The sequence below is a fragment of the Rhinolophus ferrumequinum genome, chromosome X (genome assembly GCF_004115265.2).
Source record: "Rhinolophus ferrumequinum isolate MPI-CBG mRhiFer1 chromosome X, mRhiFer1_v1.p, whole genome shotgun sequence".
In the NCBI taxonomy this organism is placed as follows: Eukaryota; Metazoa; Chordata; class Mammalia; order Chiroptera; family Rhinolophidae; genus Rhinolophus; species Rhinolophus ferrumequinum.
This window is the reverse complement of record NC_046284.1, coordinates 42,870,523-42,889,429: the sequence shown is the minus strand read 5'-3', so window position 1 is coordinate 42,889,429 and position 18,907 is coordinate 42,870,523. Positions and strand designations below refer to the sequence as shown.

Here is an 18,907-nt window from a genome sequence, read left to right as displayed (position 1 = left end):
TTGTTTCTTCTTCAATTTCTTTCAAAAATGTCTTATAGTTTTCAGCATATAGGTCCTTCACATCCTTGGTTAAGTTTATTCCTAGGTATTTACTCTTTTTGCTGCAATTGCAAAAGGAATTGTTTTTGTATTTCTTTTTCTGAGATTTCATTTTTAGTATATAGGAATGCAATGGACTTTTCTACGTTGATTTTGTAGCCATCAACTTTACTGTATTCATTGATTGTTTCTAATAGCTTTTTGGTGGAGTCTTTCGGGTTTCTATGTATAGCATCATGTCATCTGCAAAGAGTGATAATGTAACTTCTTCATTCCCAATTTGGATGCCTTCTATTTCTTTCTCTTGCTTGATTGCTTTGCCAATGACTTCCAACAGTATGTTGAAAAGAGGAGGTGATGGGGCAGCCCTGTTGTGTTCCTGAACATAGGGCAAAGGGCTTCAGTTTTCACCATTAATTATGAGATTAGCTAAGGGCTTGACATATATGGCCTTTATTATGTTAAGGTATTTTCCTTCTATATCTATTTTATTAAGTGTTTTAATCATAAATGGATGTTGTATATTGTCAAATGCTTTTTCTGCATCAATTGATATAATCATATGATTTTCGTCCTTTAGTTTATTTGATGTATCACACTGATGGATTTGCAGATGTTGAACCATCCTTGTGCCCCGGGGATGATCCTCACTTGATCGTGATGAACAATCTTTTTAATGCATTGTTGTATTCGATTTGCTAGAATTTTGTTTAGGATATTTGCATCTGTATTCATCAAAGATATTGGTCTGAAGTTTTCTTTTTTTCTGTTGTCTTTACCAGGTTTTGTTATCAGGGTAATTTTGGCCTCATGAAATGAGTTAGGGAGTACTGTCTCTTCTTCAACTTTTTGGAAGAGTTTGAGCAGGATTGGTATTAGATCCTCTTTGAAGGTTTGGTAGAATTCACTAGTGAAGCCATCTGGTCCAGGACTTTCGCTTTTGGGAAGATTTTGGATGACAGATTCAATTTCGTTACTGTTGATCGGTCCGATTAGATTTTCCACTTCTTCATGGCTCACCCTAGGTAAGCTATATGTTACTAAGAACTTGTCCATTTCTTCTAGGTTATTGAATTTGGTGGCATATAGTTCTTCATAGTATTCTTGGATGATCCTTTGTATTTCTGTGGTTTCCGTGATAACTACCCCTTTTTCATTTCTGATTTTGTTAATAAGTGTCTTCTCTCTTTTTATCTTACTGACTCCAGCCAAGGGTTTGTCAATTTTGTTAATCTTTTCAAAGAACCAGCTCTTTGTCACATTAATTTTTTCTCTTCTTTTTGTTCTCCATTTCATTTAGTTCTGCTCTGATTTTTGTTATTTCCTTTCGTCTGCTGACCTTGGGTTTCACTTGTTCTTTTTTTACTAGTTCTTTAAGGTGAAACATGAGGTGATTTATTTGTGATTTTTCTTGTTTCTTGAGATAGGCCTGTAAATGATATAAATTTCCGTCTTAAAACTGCTTTTGCTGCATCAAAAAATTTTTGGTAGGAGGTGTTTTCATTGTCATTTGTTTCTATGTATCTTTTGATCTCTCCTCTAATTTCTTCTTTGACCCGGTCGTTCTTTAAAAGTATGTTGTTTAATCTCCATGTATTTGTGTTTTTTCCTGCTTTCTTTTTGCAGTTGATATCCAATTTCAAAGCCTTGTGATCAGAGAATATGATTGGTATGATTTCAATCTTCTTAAATTTGCTGAGGCTGATTTTATCTCCCCATATATGGTCTATCCTTGAGAATGTTCCATGTACACTAGAAAAGAATGTATAGTCTCATGTTTTAGGATGAAGTGCTTTATAAATGTCAATTATGCCCATTTCATCTAATGTGTCATTTAGGGCTTCTATTTCGTTATTTAGTTTCTGTTTGGATGATCTATCCATTGCTGTCAATGATGTATTTAAGTCCCCTAGTATAACTGTGTTTTGGTCAATTTCTCCCTTTAGTTCTGTTAGTAGTTGCTTGGTATATTTCAGTGCTCCCTGATTGGGGTCATAAATATTGATGACAGTTATGTCTTCTTGTTGTATAGTCCCCTTTACCATTATGAAATGTCCATCTTTGTCTCTTGTTATCTTTTTCACCCTGAAGTCTGTTTCAACTGATATCATTATAGCTACACCTAATTTTCTCTGGGTACCATTTGCTTGGAGTGTGAATTTCCATCCTTTCACTTTGAGTCTATGCTTGTCCTTGTAGCTGAGATGTGTCTCTTGGAGACAGCATATGGTTGTGTTTAGTTTTTTGATCCAATCTGCTACTCTGTGCCTTTTTATTGGTGAGTTCAGTCCATTTACTTTTAGGGTGATTTTTGATATGTGTGGATTTTCTGTCATTCTATCTTTAGTTTTCTGGTAAGACTGTGTTTGTTTCTTTGCCTTTTTGTTTTAGTCTATTATTTCTGTGTGGTGGTATTCTATGATGTTTCCCTGTGTGTCTTCTTTTCTTACAGTATATATTTCAGTTTTGGATTTCTTTTCAGTGGTCACCCTTAAGTTTATGTAAAAAAAAGTTTGGTATTCACAGTATTCCATTTTCTTCAGCACGCTTACTTTCTCCATTCCCATATTCCGGTTCAGGCCTTTACTCTCCCCCTTGTTATGATTTGGTTGCCACAAATTGTCCCTGTTGATGGTGGTCGAATAGCCTCCTTTAGTATTTCTTGTAGTGCAGGTCGTGTATTACAAAATTCCCTCAGCTTCTTTATGTCTGGAAAGGTCTTTATTCCTCCTTCATGTCTAAAGGATATCTTTGCTGGATATGTTATTCTTGGCTCATAATTTCTCTCTTTCAATAGTTTGAATATTTGGTTCCCCTCCCTCCTGGCTTGTAGAGTTTCTGCTTAAAAATATGATGATAATCTATTGGTCCTTCCTTCGTACGTTATCGTCTTCTTTTCCCTCGCTGCCTTGAGGATTCTTTCTTTGTCGTTGATTTTAGACAGCTTCAATACAATGTGCCTTGGAGAAGGCCTGTTGGGATTGAGATAATTAGGTGTTCTATTTGCTTCTTGGATTTGAGGATCCAGTTCTGTCCACAAGTTTGGGAAGTTCTCATTAACAATTTGTTTGAATATATTCTCTGTTCCCTTCTCTCTTTTTTCTCCTTCTGATATGCCCATTATTCTTATATTGCTCTTTCTGATGGAGTCAGAAAATTCTTGTAGAGTTCTTTCATTTTTTTTAAGTCTCATGTCTCTTTCTTCTTCCATCTGTGCAATTTCCAGGTTTGTATCTTCGATGTCACTGATTCTTTCCTCCATCTGGTCAAATCTACTACCAAAGCTGGTTATTTTATTCTTGATTTCTTTTATTGAGTTCTTAATCTCCAGAAATTCTATTTGGTTCTTTTTTAAAATGTCAATCTCTTTTGTAAAATGCTCATGTTGTTCTTTGATTGTGTTTCGGAGTTAATTAAACTGCCTTTCAGTGTTTTCTTGCATCTCGTTGAGTTTTTTCAGAACTGCAATCTTGAATTATCTGTCATTTAAGTCACAGATATCCATAGCTTTAAGTTCCTTTTCTGGTGACTTTTCACTTTATTTCTGAGCCATCTTGTTGCCTTGGTTATTCATGGCAATTACTGATTTATTATTTCTCTTCCTAGACATCTACAGGAGTGGCTTCTGCAACAGGTTGATAGGAAGAGGTCTTTCTTTTGTTTTTCAGTACTTGTTGGTAAAATGTTTTATTTTCTCTCCAACTGTAGCCCTTTTTTCTCTCTCTCACACGGTAGTGCTATGTTCTCTCTGCACTCTTCCACCTTCTCACACAATGGGGGGATTCCCTGGGAGACGGGCTTCCCCTCTGTTAATAGTTAGCCTGGGTCACAGGGGTGCAGTGTCCATGTGTGTATGCGGAGAGCTTTTGAAGTTACAAAGCTCTTTCTGCACCAGATTCATAGCCCGTATGTTTCAGCATTGCTGTTTACTCCTGCAGGGGTCTGTCCAGATAGGTGTGGCCAGGGGCTTGGTGAGTTGTGAGAGGTGGCCCAGAGCAATGGCAGCAACCACCACCATAGCCAGTACTGCTTCCACAGCTCCCTCTCGTTTGCCGGAACTAGTTGGGCTGCGAACCTGTGTCTGCGGTTCACAGTTCTCAGAACAGCAAATATTCTGTTCTTTTGATCTTACACTGCTAGTGTTCCACTTCTAGCACCAGGCAGGTGGGGGCAGGGCGAGCTCTGGGAGGGCAGGGAGGGGATGGATAGTCTCAGTGTCTAAGGCTTCCATTCTCTGCTCAGCAGTGAGGGCTTAAACCACCGTTTTCAGCTTTCTTCCCTCAGTCTTTTCTCCAAGATCTCTGTTGTGAGCATTGGGTTCAGCCATGTTATATGCTGCCCCCTCAGCCCTGTGGGCCATAAGCGGAGCCCTAGCAGTCTGAGTTCTTTCCTCTCCCGCAGCTGTGGTAGTTCCGAGATATAGCGAGCTCGGAGCACTGAGCTAGGTCTCCATCCTGCGCCTGCGCGTCTCCGTCTCTGTACTTCTCCTTTCCCTCCTCCCGTGCTCGCATGATTCGTCCACCTTTAGGTGAATTCAGTAGTGGGTCTCTTAGTTTTGCCTGTCTGTTGTGCCTGGAGTCCTTTGTGGAGTTATTGTTGTTCGATTAGTTGTAAATTCCAGTGGAGCTTTACCTCACGCCGCCATTTTGATGATGTGTAGGACTCTCATTCATTTCTGATTTTATTCATTTGTGTCCTCTCTCTCTCCTTTTTTTTTTTTTTTTTGTGATGAGTCTGGTCAGAGGCTTAGTAATTTTGTTTGTCTTTTCAAAGAACCAGCTCTTAGATTCATTGATCTTTTGAATTTTTTTTTTTTTTTTTTTGCTGGTTTGTTTGTTTGTTGCCTCTATTTTGTTAATTCCTCTCAGATCTTTATTATTTCCTTCCTTGTACTCATTTTGGGCTTTGTTTGCTGTTCTTTTTCTAGTTACTTTGAGTGTAAAGTTAGACTGTTTATTTGAGATTTTTCTTGTTTTGTTGAGATAGGCCTGCATTGCTATTACTTTCGCTCTTAGGATTGCTTTCGTTGTGTCCCATAGATGTTTGGGTCATTATGTGTTCATTTTTGTTTGCCTCAAAGGATCTTTTGATATCTTCCTTGATTTCATTGTTAACCCGTTCATTATTTAGTAGCAAGTTATTTAGCATCCATGTGTTTGCTGTTTTTCAGTGTTTTTCTTGTCATTGATTTCTAGTTTCATACGATTGTGGTCACTTGATATGATTTCAGTCTCCTTAAATTTATTAAGACTTGTTTTGTGGCTTAACCTGTGGTCTACCTTGGAAAATGTTCTATGTGCATTTGAAAAAAAATGCATATTCTGCTGCCTAGAGAGAAATGCATTAAAATATAAATTAAATCTATCTGATCTAGTATTTCCTAGTTGACTTTCTGTCTGGAAGATCTGTCCGTTGGTGTCAGTTGGGTATTCAAGTCCCCTACTATGATTGTGTTATTGTCAACCTCTGCGTTTATGTTGGGCAATATTTGTTTAACATATTCCGGTGCTCCTATGTTTGGTGCATAGATGTTTACTAGGGTTGTGTCCTTTTGTGGACTTATGCCTTTATTATTATGTAATGTTCTCTTTGTCTCTTATTATTGTTTTTACTTTAAAGTCTATTTTGTCCAATATACATATTGATACCCCAGCTTTTTTCTCATTTCCATTTGTGTGAAATATGTTTTTCTACCCCTTTATTTTCAGTCTATGTGTGTCTTTTGATCTGAGGTGTGTCTCTCATAGACAGCATGTGTGTGGGTCTTGTTTTCTTATCCAATCAGCTATCCTATATCTTTTGATTGGAGGATTTTATCCATTTACATTTAAAGTAATTATTGATATGTACATAGTTATTGCCATTTTATTATTCATATTTTTATCTTCTTTTATTTGTTTGTTTACTCCCTTCTTCTTCTTAAAGTAGTCCTTTTAACATTTCTTGTAATACTGGCTTGGTAGTAATTAATTCCTTTAGCTTTTTCTAGTCTGTAAGCTCTTTATATCTTCTTCAATTTTAAATGATAGCTTCACTAGGTAGACTAGTCTTCACTGTAGACCCTTGTTTTTCATCACTTTGAGTATTTCATGCCACTCACTTCTGGCCTGCAAAGTTTCTGTTGAGAGTCAAACAGACAGTCTATGGAAGCTTCTTTGTAAGTAACTAGCTGTCTTTCACTTGCTGCTTTTAAGATTCTCTCTTTGTCTTTAACATTTGCAATTTTAATTATAATGTGTCTTATTGTAGGCCTGTTTAGGTTCATCTTGTTTGGGACTCTCTGTACTTCCTGGCATTCTTTGTGTATTTCCTTTGTCATGTTTGGGAAATTTTCTGTCATTATTTCTTCAAGTCAGTTTTCGATCCCTTGCTCCCTCTGTTGTCCTTCTGGTACTCCTATTACGCAAATGCTGTTATGCTTGATGTTATCCCAAAGGTACCTTAAACTGTTTCATTTTTTTTAAGATTATTTTTCCTTTTTGTTGTTCCAGTTCGGGTGTTTTCTGCTACATTGTCTTTTAAATCACTGATTTAATCATCTGCTTCATGTAATCTTGTATCAATTACTTCTAGTGAATTCATCATTTCAGTTATTGTGTTATTTATTTCTGGTGATTTTTTTTTATGGTTTCTATGTCCTTTATGCTTAATATCTCTCGGTTGAAGTTCTCAGTAACTTCCATAAACATTCTTATAACCATATTTAAACTCTGTCTCTAGTAAGTTAGTGCCTCCATTTCCTTTGTTTCCTTTTCTGGAGTTGTCTCCTGTTCTTTTATTTGGAATATATTTCTTTATTTCCTAATTCTGGCTCCCTCTCTGTGTTTGCATCTATGTATTAGGTAGATCTCCCACGAGGTCTGATGATGTTGCTAAGCTTTTTGATATCAGAGGAATTATTCATTATGAATTTTTACCAACTGGACAAACAGTTAACCAAGTTTACTGTTTGGAAGTGCTGAAAAGGCTACTTGAAAAAGTTACATAACCTGAAGTTTTTGCCAACAATTCATGGCTCTTGCATCATGACAATGCACCAGCTCACATGACACTGAAAGGAGGTTTTAGCCAGTAAACAAATAACTGTATTGGAACACCCTCCCTACTCACCTGATCTGGCCCCCAATGACTTCTTTCCTTACCTGAAGATAAAGAAAATATTGAAAGGAAGACATTTTGATGATATTCAGGATTTAAATGGTACTATGATAACAGCTGTGATGGCCATTCCAGAAAAAGAGTTCCAAAATTGCTTTGAAGGGCAGACTAGGTGCTGGCATTTCTGCATAGCTTCCCAAGGGGAGTACTTTATAGGTGACCATAGTGATATTCAGCAATGAGGTATGTAGCACCTTTTCAAAGATGAGTTCAGGAATTTAATTGTCAGACTTCATATATCTCTCAGTCTTTGCCATGTGGCCTTATATAGTAGGTGTCTGGCGTGATCCAGTGGTGCAATCTCACTGATCACATGTGCATGTGTTCCAGGAGCATCCCTTGTGTGTGTTGTGTGTATTCTCCTGTTGTATTTGAGCCTTGATTGCTTTTGGTGTGTCAGTGGGTGGGATTGACTCTCAGGGTGACTGGCTGTGAGGATTGGCTATGCCCTTAGTTTTTGAGCTGCTGTGTAAGGCCTGACCTCTCAGAAGGGTATTTGCTCCAGTGGGCCCTTGTGCCTGTTGAGACCACCCTTTGGGTGTGTCACTTGTCAGGCTAATTGGATATTGCTCTGCTGTGGTCTGATGCTGGCCACTGAGTGTGTTGTTTCTGGTGTCTTCTGAGAGGTGTTCCCATGCACACCAATTTGAGCCTTGCCTGTGACTGGCCCATGGCTACCTGGTAGGAGCAACAAACCTATATGTAGTTTGTTGCTGCATGCCCTGAACCTGGAAGCATGTGTTAGTGTCCTAGCTATGAACCACAGCTGTCTGCCACCAGTATCAGGCCTGAGTCAACTTACCAAAAGGCCCAGGGCCTCTATGTCTGTTGCTACCTGCTGACTGCCCATAAGGCTCAGCTGCTGAAAGAGCCTCCTTAGGTGTAGAGGCTAGGCTGGTTGACCTGGTCTTGAGAGTGTCTTTAGTGATGCAGCACTAGCTGGGTGGGGTGGGGTCCCAGGGAGTCTCAGGGCGGGGATGGTGGTTTTTACAAAGTTAATGCAGATTCAGTTCTGGTGCCAGTCTCAGGCCTGTGATCACTTCGCAAAACGCTCTGAGAACACTGCAGTCAGGCACCGCTTGCCTGGAGCCTGCATATCTCCAAGAGTTGCCCAAGAGAGGCTGTAATGCAAGCTGTGGCTGACTGGCCCCCACTGAAAGTTTTCCAGACCACCATGGAACATCTGCTGTTGTAAAAGTCTCCACAGCTTGTGGGAGCAGGGCTGGTGCCCAGGAGCCAAGAGAGTCCCCAGTGATGCAACACTACCTAGGTGGGGTAGGGTCCCAGGGAGTCATGGGTTGTGGGATTAATGGTTTTTACAAAGTTAATGCAGCTTCAGTTCTTGCAGCAGTGCCGAGCCTGTGACCATTCAGCAAAATGCTCTGAGGACCCTGCAGCAAGCTACCACTCACCTCGGGACTGCAGATCTCCGAGAGCTGCCCAAGAGAGACTGGAGCACCAGCTGTGGTTTACTGCCAACCACTGAAAGTTCCCCAGGCTGTTGTAGGCCATCTGCTGCTGTAAAAGTCTTCCGTAGCTTGTGGACTGGGGCTGGCTGCCCAGAAGAAGAGAGTGCCCCTGACAATGCAGCACTACGTGGGAGGGGCAGGGAGCCAAGGTGTCACACATGCGCAGAATTTACCAGACCAATGCATTTACAGATTTCGCCCTTTGGGGGAGAGTTCAACACAGGAAAGATGGCACCCTCCTGTAAGCTATTCATGAGGCAGGCTCCATACAGGAACAATGGTGGCTGTCCCTCCATCCCTTGCCCCAAAGCCACAAAACTCTATCCTTCCCGTATGTCTGTGGCAACTCTCAAGTTGCTGTCCCTCCACTGGAGCCCAGATGAGTGTTTGCAAGTGAGCGAATCTGTGTGTGGGCCCTTTAAGAGGATGTCTTGTTTTCTTTGAGGTTGATGCAAAAGTAATTAGGTTTAAAAGGTTAAACATAATAGCAAAAACTGTAATTACTTTTGCATCAACCTAATAGTTGCCTTCCATCTCACCAGGAATGACGGATAGAGTCCTCACTAATTTTCACTGCCAGATGTTGTGGGGACTCCTCTTCCTGGTACAAGACCCCTGTGCTGAGGAGCCCGGTGTGGGGCTGTGACATCTGCCTCTTCAGGGCGGACCTCCATCACTGAGGTGACCCTCCCAGTGCTCAACAAATAACTGTGAGTTTTGGGTTAGCCCTTTTCACATCTCCACCCCTCCTACCAGTCTCCATGTGGCCTCTTCAGCATATCCATAGTTATAGGGGTTCTGTTCAGGTACATTTCAGATGATTCTTGAGGTTGATTGTTCTATAATTTAGCTGTAATTTTAATGTAATACTGGGAGGCATAGGGTTTACCTATTCTGCCATCTTGGACCTTTATCCATTCACCCCTGCTCTTAATCGTTCATGTAACAGACCCTTCAGTGTAGTTGGTTTATTGGTAGAAATAATTATCTGAGAAGATTGTTCCAGAGTTTTCTCTCAGAGGACAGGGGAATAGCCCTTGGGGTAGAACTGTGAGCAGACTCCACTCTCAGTTGCTATGACTTGGAATGTGTAGGATGAGATGCAGGCTATGAAGATAATCCACAGGACTAAGCCTAAGTATGAACATTTGTATTTCTGTCCTCCATCATTTATTTACTATTCAAAAGATGTTTCCTTGTATGCATAGAAAAATATTCAGGAAAAAGAATTATCTCAACATTCTGTTTTTTTTTTTTGATTGATATGTAGAAATACAGAAACACATATTTTACTTAAAAATACAAATAATTTGCACCTGAAATTCATTTGCTTAGTCCCTAGGATCACTGCAGAACAAAGTGTAACAAATGCAGCTGTGCTGGCAATACTCTTGTGTTAAAGGAAACAAAAACTTGGTCTCTGGTGCAAGGAGTTTATAATTACAAAGGGAATCAGAGAGAAGGAGTTTTAAGAAACATGGGTTCTAATTTGGGTGTGCTTTTTCCCAAATGTGTCCTGCATATTTCTGATGGCGTGGCTTTGGTTTTGTTGATTTTTCTTAAAAGCTGAAGAGCCCAGTTCTCTTCACCAGCCATCAAAAATCCTACCCAGGCTTCAAGGCCCCACTTAAATGTCCTTTGTGCTCCTGCAGTCCTTTGTTCACTCTTGATTACACTACCAAAATTCACTTAGAGTGGTGTCTGTGACGTAAAGGTCAGGACCCTGCTTTATTCACCCAACCATCTCTCCAAGCACATACAAGATGACAAAAAAGAAAAAAAAAGTCTGGGAACACAGAGGAAAAAATATGCATATATATATTTAAATAATCTTAGTTATATTTTCAAATAATATGTCAAATATATTTTCCTCCAATATCCAGGCAACTTAGCAAGCAAAATGCCTCCAAATTTAAAGCCATGAGTGTAATCACTAATCTGGAAAATATATATAAATAAATGAAAAATTTTCCCTATGTTTTTAAGTTTCTTGAACATATTTAATATGTTGAATCCAAATTGTTGAATCATACTTGGGCTACCTTTAACCTCAGCACCTCCTTTTTCTCATCTGTAAAATGGAAATGCTACCCACCCTACCTCTTTCACAGGATTATCACAAGGACAAATGGGAAAAGGGCTATGCAAAAGGATAAAGCTGTATGGAAATGCAAAACGCTGTTCTCATTAACTATATAAGGATTTATTTTGTGTCCATATTGTAGTACTTGAGTATGTGGACTTTGGCTAACCCCATTGCAGCTGAACTAACGAAGATTCTCCATGAGCTGCTTTACAGGAGAAGCCAAGAGGCTGATTACAGCTCAGGGCCCTGCCACAGGCATCCAAAGTTACCAAAGGGATGCTGGGACTTCAAGTTTGTTTCCAATTGCGCAGGAGGAAAGTCATGGCCTTAGCCACCTGCTTCCTGTCTCCACCACGACTCACAGCTTTCAGGTCCATTTGGATGGACTTTCAGATGAGATCTGCTTAGGCCCACTGCCAAGTGTCTTGATGGTACTAAGGCTCAGGTAGCTGTATGAAAGGAGGAGCAAGAAGCTGATACCTGAGCCCCAGGGGGACTAAGCCAAGGTCACAAGACATTTTTTAGCTTATTCACAAAAACCAGTTCATCCTCCGTTTGTGATATAAGCATGAGGCTGTTGCTTCCTGATAGGATGTACCAAAAAAGGCACAACACCACTTCTATGGCACTTCTGCTCCAAAGGCATAATATGAATTTAACCACAAGGAAACGTTAGATGAACCTAAATAAATGAAAAAAAATCCCTCCAAATAACTGGCTTGTACTCTCCCTTTCTACAATATACTGTCCTAAAAGATGAGAAAAAGGCTCAAGAACTTTACTAGCTTAAAGAAGACTAAACATGACGATTGCAGGCAATGTGTCATCCTAGATTGGATCCTGGACCAGAAAAACAATGTTATTGGGGCAATTAATAAAATTTTAATATGGACTGTAGAGTACATAATAGTATTATGGCAGTGCAAATTTTCTGATTTTGATAATTGTTCTATGGTTATGAAAGAATATGTCCTTATTCTTAGGAAATGTATACTGAAGTATTTAGATGCAAAAGGACATGATGTCTGCAAATGTCTGTAACTTAATCTCAAATGGTTAAAACAATAGTACAGTGTGTGTAAGTGTGTGTGTGTGTGTGTGTGTGTGTGTGTGGAGAAAGGGGGGGACACACCAAAAAAAGTAAATGGTACCAAAATATAAACACCTGATTATTCTGTATAAAGAGTATACAGAAGTTCTTTATTATTCTTGAAACTCTTCTGTAAATTTGAAATGATATCAAACTAAAAAGTTCAAAAATTAGTAAGAATTATACCAAAGTATAATTTTAATAGTTTTTTTCTAGAAAATTATATAACTCATCACTTCATGTTTGCTTAACTGTCCTAAAAGAGTAATTTTAAAAATAGAATGATACACTGACAATGCGACAGTTAAGAAAATAGTGAAGCTCTGACAATGCTGCTACCTATAACTTGTTCTAGTTCTTTAGTGGTCAAATTAGAGTCTAGAATTGACTCAAATAAATAAATTAAACAAACAAACAAACAAACAAAAACCCTACAAATCCGACCAGGAGAAATGGTTTAACTCTACCTGCACTCAGCTCAATGGCCTTGTAGATCATAGGTTCTCAACCTAAATGAACTAAACATATCAACTGAAAAGCTGCGTGACTCAAGTGTGCAGACCGAATAAATGCCCATGCATCTCCTGGCTATTTGGGGAAGATACTAATGGAAGGTGCTGGAGTAGGTCACACTTCCTAGAAGGAAAGCAAGGGCAGAAATACATACGGCAAAGATACAGTAAGAAGCAATGTACCATAGGAGGTTCTGTGGGGAGAGCAGAACCACAGAAGTAGGCTATTCCTCATGTTGAAATGTCCACATTAAAAAGCTGTGCTGCTCAGAAGAATAACTGAAAGCTGACTGCAAAAGCAATTTTCATCTTTCTCACAATATCTGGGTACTGTTGGCTACAGAGACAGCACAGCACGTCCTCTTTCAGGGTAACCAAATAGCTCATCAGGACAATTAGAAGGTTCTGGCCAAGGTCAATACCAGAAGTTAAAGAGGTCACTAAAGGAAGGGAATAGGCATTAGGAGTGGTGAAGCAGGTAATGATCAGATTAACCAGGATATTAAAATCCTGATGCAAAGTAAAGGAAATAAAAATGGACGTCAGACAGCGGTATGCTCTTAAATCTTTAACAACTGACTGTATGTGGGGGAAACAAGCCTTCATTTTTAGTATTTGCTGATTTCCATGGTGTAAATATTTCCACCACTGCTGTGTTCTAGTTACCAACACAATGTCACTAAAGACAGAGTTGGGAAATGATATACAATCAGCTCTCACGACCTAGTGTGAACTGACTCCAGTGTACTTCCAGCAGTAACCTGGGTACCAAACCTCTGTCTGCTACTAGCTAGCTATGTTACCCTACTAAGTAATTTAAACTTTCTGGGTTGTAATTTCTTCATTTGTAAAATATCAACCTCATAAGATCATTGAGAGAATAAAATAAAATTAATTAATCTCCATCTAAGATCTCTTCCAGCTCTGATCATGGTTCTGTGATGGAGTTGGTCACATTGGTGGCTGTTTCCCTTTTCGCATTTCACACCACGTCTTCTGAGTAGGCAGAAGGCAAGAGTCCTAGAAGAAGGTGCTCTAGAGTTTGGTAATCAGAGCAGAAACTACATTCATATCACCTCAGAGATGAGGTCCAAGGCAGAGACCACTCCAGATTTTCTATACAAGAGACACTTTTGAGTGGGAATCTTGGAAATGGGGCTAGAAATATATAAATATAAAATTTTAATGGTATACAGAGGTTGCCAGAAAAATGCATACACATTTTAATTAAGGTAAAAAAAAAACTATTAAATTTGTAATACAATGAATGATAGCAGCATTCATTTGATTAATGCCATCTTTTGTGCAAACATCATACTACACATTGCTACCATAATTCAATTCAACTTTGAAAAGCAATACATAGATAACATCTCTTAAAATGTGTATATTTTGGCACCCCTGGTATTTATTTGGAATGACTTAGAGGTGTAAATGGTGCCCAGGGCCCAATGTATATGTGCCCTGTCTCCTTGCACTGTACCAGAATCTGCCTGGTAAAGAATACATAGTGAAACTAGGGTCTGTCTGTAGTCAATAAAATGTTCTGATGTCCAACAAATCTAAAGGGAGTAACTCAGTGCAAACTTTCTTTGACTGCTATATGTATGTCACTTCTACTGACTGGTGCCTGGGGACATAAGTTGCTGTTAATGCTCTTTTTGCTATGTCTTTGAATTGGACAGAAAATGTGCTCAACCCATCCCTTGAGTAATCATTTGGTGTCAACATTGGCTCAGAATGTGTATTTGGGACCTCTGTGCCTCTTAATTTTGGTTCAATGTAACCATGAGTAAACAAACCAGGGGTCAGAGGAATAAATAATACTGACTGGAATCTTAGCCCCTGCTGAGATTCCCAGGGCTTCATGCAAATGGACCAGATGAAAGGACATTCTGGCCTTGATGTGCTGTTGAAGTTGATGGAAGAGAAAACCCTCACCCAGTCATTCAAAAAATCCAAATGCAAAGGGGTTTAGTAAGGTATAAGAGACATAATACCTTGTGCTTCCGTAGGCTGCCAGGACTGGTGGGCGTAGAGATGGGAGACTGCTTAGACTTGGGGGTAGAGAACTGGCTGCTGGAGGTTCCATTTGCTAGCCCAAGGCAAGAGAAAAGGAAGGGATAAAAATCAACAGCATACAAAGTAACAAGTTATCCTTCCCCTCCGAAGACACTAAAAACATTTAAACAAGGCACTCAAACAACCAAGTGATTTGATGAATAGAACAAAGATGAAATGAAACATATTTCTCAGAAAGGAAAGAAGTGCAATGCTCAGTTAATTAGATCTCTGCTCAGTAGAAGGCAATAATCCCCCTTCCCTTTCCCCTGCGTGCTTCCAATTAGAGGGTCTGGTTCTTTTCAAACCTTTTTCATATTCATTCCCAAGTTTGACCATAACATCTCTGTGAGGTAGTCTGGGAATGTATTATTGTGTTTCAATTTTATAGAGAAAAAATGTGAAGCACAAGAAGGTTTTGTGCATTACCTTAAAGGGGAAGAAATATGCATGGTTCCAACCAGGGCACATCCCCTTTTGCTGCAGATGATGTGGCAGGTGCAGGGCAGCCATACTGTCAATCTCTCCCCACTCTCTCTTTTCATGCTCAACTCCCCCCCACACACACACACACTTTCTCTTCCCTACCTCATCCTGGGAGAAAATAACAGAAGGAAAGGAAGAGAAAGGGGACTAGTCAGGAAGAAAAATGAAAAAGTTAAGGAGAAATGCAGAACGAAACATAAAGCAAGGTTCATACAGTAAAATGGGAGAAGGAGAGAATAAAAAAAGAGTGAAAGATGTCAGGAATAGAGCTGAAGGGAGAGAGGAAAGATGGGGTAGGACATTAGGAGAAGGGAAGAATGAGGAAGTTTGAAATAGGAACAGAAACAGAGAACAGCACACAATGGTGGCCAAAATCAGAGTGCACCCCAATTTATCTGTGGTCAATAAAATGCTGAATATGAAATGCTTTCATATTTAACATCTTCATATTCTATTGTGTTTGCAAATTTTTCTATATTTCCTTGCTAATGAGCTTTTTAAATATTCAATCAGGTAAAAAGAAATGGAGTGCATTTAATTGAACAATTAGCCAGCTTTCAAAGTGGATTCATGTTCATGCAACTCATGCTAAAGTTGTTTTTTTTTTTAAATCTAAGGACCTACATTATTAATCAGAGATATTCTGAAATGTGCTTTACAAATACAGGTAAATATCTTGAGGGTATGTGGGAGGGAGGAGAGGGAAGGAAAATGAAAGAAAGGGGGAGGAAAGGAAGGCAGAAATGGGAGAAAGGAGAGAAAGATTGAGAAAGAGAGTATGAGATATAGAAATATAGATAGATAGATAGATAGATGATAGATAGATAGATAGATAGATAGATGATACATAGATAGATAGATAGATAGATAGATAGATAGATAGATAGATAGATATGAGAGAGAGAGAGAGAGAGAGAGAGAGAGAGAGAGAGAGAGAGAGAGAGAGAGAGAGAGAGAGAATAGAAAATTGAAGAAGTTAAGCAGGAACATGGCCTGAGAGTGTTGCTATTAGTCCCACAGGTAAAGCTTAAACTTCTGTATGATAAATGTTTCCTGAGGATATACTTCCTCTGCACCACTTATGGTAATGTTTCCCTAGATTCTGGAATCTGCATACCAACTGTAGAGATAGAATAGACATCAGTTTCGTGGTTGCAGCAATTATCCAAGTGCAAGTAAACTGAAAAAAGTGGGCACTTAGGCATCCACTGTTTAGTTGTTCTTGTATTCACTCATCTCTCACCCACTCACTGAGAGACCTTTCTCCCTGTCAGGGTTTCCTGGAAATCTTTCATTCATTTAGCCAATAGTTACCGGCTTTCTCTAAGCCAGGCCAAGTATTAGACATTAGGGTTTCAGAGATGAGTAAGTTGCTACCTGTGGGGAGACAGGCAAGAACACAGTGGGCTAAGCATTATGATAGAGCTATGCAAAGGCTATTATTGGAGCCAAGAGGAGAAGCTTTCAAATCATGGGACTGGGAGGCAAATAAGAGGAGGCAACATTGAAAAAGGTCTTAAAAAATGAGTCTGTGAGGTTCTGGGCAAGATGGCAGAGTAGGTAAACACTTGTCTCCTTCCATGACTACATTAAATTACAACTAAATTATAGAACAATCAACCTGGAAAACCATCTGAAGACTAGCTGAACATAAGTCCTATAACTAAGCATATAAAGAAGAAGCCATGTCAAGACTGGTAGGAGGGATAGAAACACAAAATGGGCTGGATCCACACCCATATGTTCTGGTTGAGAACTGGGAAGGATATCTCAGTTATAGAGGTACCCTCTGAGGAGCAAGGAATCCCAGCTCCAAACCAGGCTCCACAGCTCAGAGTACCAGTTCCAGAAAAAGGAGCCACCACAACATCTGGCTGTGAAAATTAGCAAGAATTCTGTGTGTCTGGATGAAGTGGAAGGTTCCTGGAAACCCAAGCATCCTCTTAAAGGGCCCAAACACAGACTCTGTTCCTCCCAGCCACTCACCCTGGCCTTTAGCAGAGGGATGGTTGCTAAAGAGGCACCAGAGATATACAGGGAAACACTGAGTTGTAAAGCTGCAGGACGAGGGCTGGAGGGACAGACGCCATTGTCTCTGTGTTGAGCCCTCAACCTGTGAAGCCTGAGGTCACGCGCCATCTTTACTGTATTGAGCCCTCCTCCCACATGGAAAAACCTGAATCTTCATTTACCTGGGGAAATCCCCTCACTCCATCCTGGTCACTCCCTGAGACACTGCCTCATCAAACTCGGATACAAACCAAAGGTTTTCAGTGGCTGAGCCTTATGGGCAGCTTCCAGGCAGCAGCAGGCCACGGAATACCTGGAATCTTTTCCTGAGCAGCCCCAGTACTGTGGCAGCTAACCTTGGTTCAAAAGATGGCCTCTCATATGCACCTCCAGGTCCAGTACAAGCATGACCAACTGTGGATTGCTTTGTAGCCCCTACAAAGCTGCCAGTTACAGGCAGCAAGTGACCTTGGCTTGCACAAGAACTTTTGCCAAGAGGTCCCAGAAGCAACACACCCTGTGTCCACCTTCAGACCACAACAGAGCACCATCTGATTAGCCCCAAAAGTGGTACACACTGGTGGTCTCAGCTGGAACCACAGCCCACTGGGTTCCACTCCATGGAGTCAACCACCTCACAGTAATTTGTAAGCTGTCGTCATGGCCAATCCTCACAGTCAGCCTGAGGGTCAATCCCACCCACTGATGTGCAAACAGCAATCAAGGCTCAACTACAACAGGAGGGTACACATAACCCACAAAAGAAACTCCCCTGGAGCACCCAGCTCAGGTGATCAAGGAGACTGTACCCCTGGACCCCAAGGGACATCTGCTCCATAAAGTCACCATTCCAAGACTGGGAGATGTAGTATATCTACCTAATAGACAAAAACTAACACAAAGAGCCAGCCAAAATAAGGAGACAAAGGAACATGTCCCAAATGAAAGAAGACGACAAAACTCCAGAATAAGAATTAACTGAAATGGGGGCAAGCTATCATCCAGATACAGAGGTCAAAAAACTGGTTATAAGGATGCTCAAAGAACTTAGTGAGAACTTCAACAAAGAGACAGTAAGAATAAAAAAGGACATTGAAACCATTAAAACAAACCAGTCAGAAATGAAGGATATAACACCTGAAAGGAGAAAGAATAAACTAGAAGGAATCAACTCCAGATCAGATGAAGCAGAGGATTGAATCAGCAATTTGGAAGACGACAGAGGAGAAAACAAGCAATCAGAACAGCACAAAGGAAAAAGAATGAAAAATGAGGATAGTTTTAGAGACCTTTGGGACAACATGAAGCATACCAACATTCATATCATAGAGGTACCAGAAGGAGAAGAGGGAGAGCAAGGGATTGAGAACATATTTGAAGAAATAATGACAGAAATCATTCCTAATGTGGTGAATGAAATAGACATACAAGTCCAGGAAGGACAAAGAGTCTCAAACAAGATGAACCCAAAGAGACCCACACCCAGAAACATTATAATTAAACTGGCAAAGGTTAAAGACAAAGGGAGACTCTTAAAAGCAACATGAGAAAGGCAGTTAGTTACTTACATGGGAGCTCTCATAAGACTGTCAGCTGATTTCTCAACAGAAACGTTGCAGGCCAGAAGGGATTGGCACAAAATATGCAAAGTAATCAAAAGCAAGTACCTACAACCAAGATTACTCTACCCAGCAGTGCTATCATTTAAAATTGAAGGAGAGATACAGAGCTTACCAGGCAAGAAGTTAAGCTTTATTTAAGCAAAAGAAGGGGAGTCTTTTGGGCAGCCTTCTAATACAGCCACAGGTACTGACTGTTGGAGTAAATGCACATTGTCAATACCGGAGACATATCCCATCACATGGATACATCACACTTCACCTATTTTCTGGGAATGGCAGCAGCGAGGTGGTCTTCTTGAGTTCTCCTCTGGAACATACCACAAACTGAATGTCTATAACCCATCAAAGAACTCTCTGCTCAACACACAGAACAG

General features: G+C 40.1%; 1 protein-coding gene across 3 annotated transcripts in view; it reads right to left on the bottom strand.

The window, feature by feature from the left end:
* Positions 1–18,907, bottom strand: part of DCX (doublecortin) — a 234,843-nt gene that overhangs the window by 20,235 nt on the left and 195,701 nt on the right. For all 3 annotated transcript variants that reach the window (XM_033118742.1, XM_033118756.1, XM_033118748.1), the window contains exon 6: positions 14,355–14,449. In XM_033118742.1, coding sequence (XP_032974633.1) covers positions 14,355–14,449 — 95 coding nt within the window. The remainder of the gene's footprint in view (positions 1–14,354; positions 14,450–18,907) is intronic.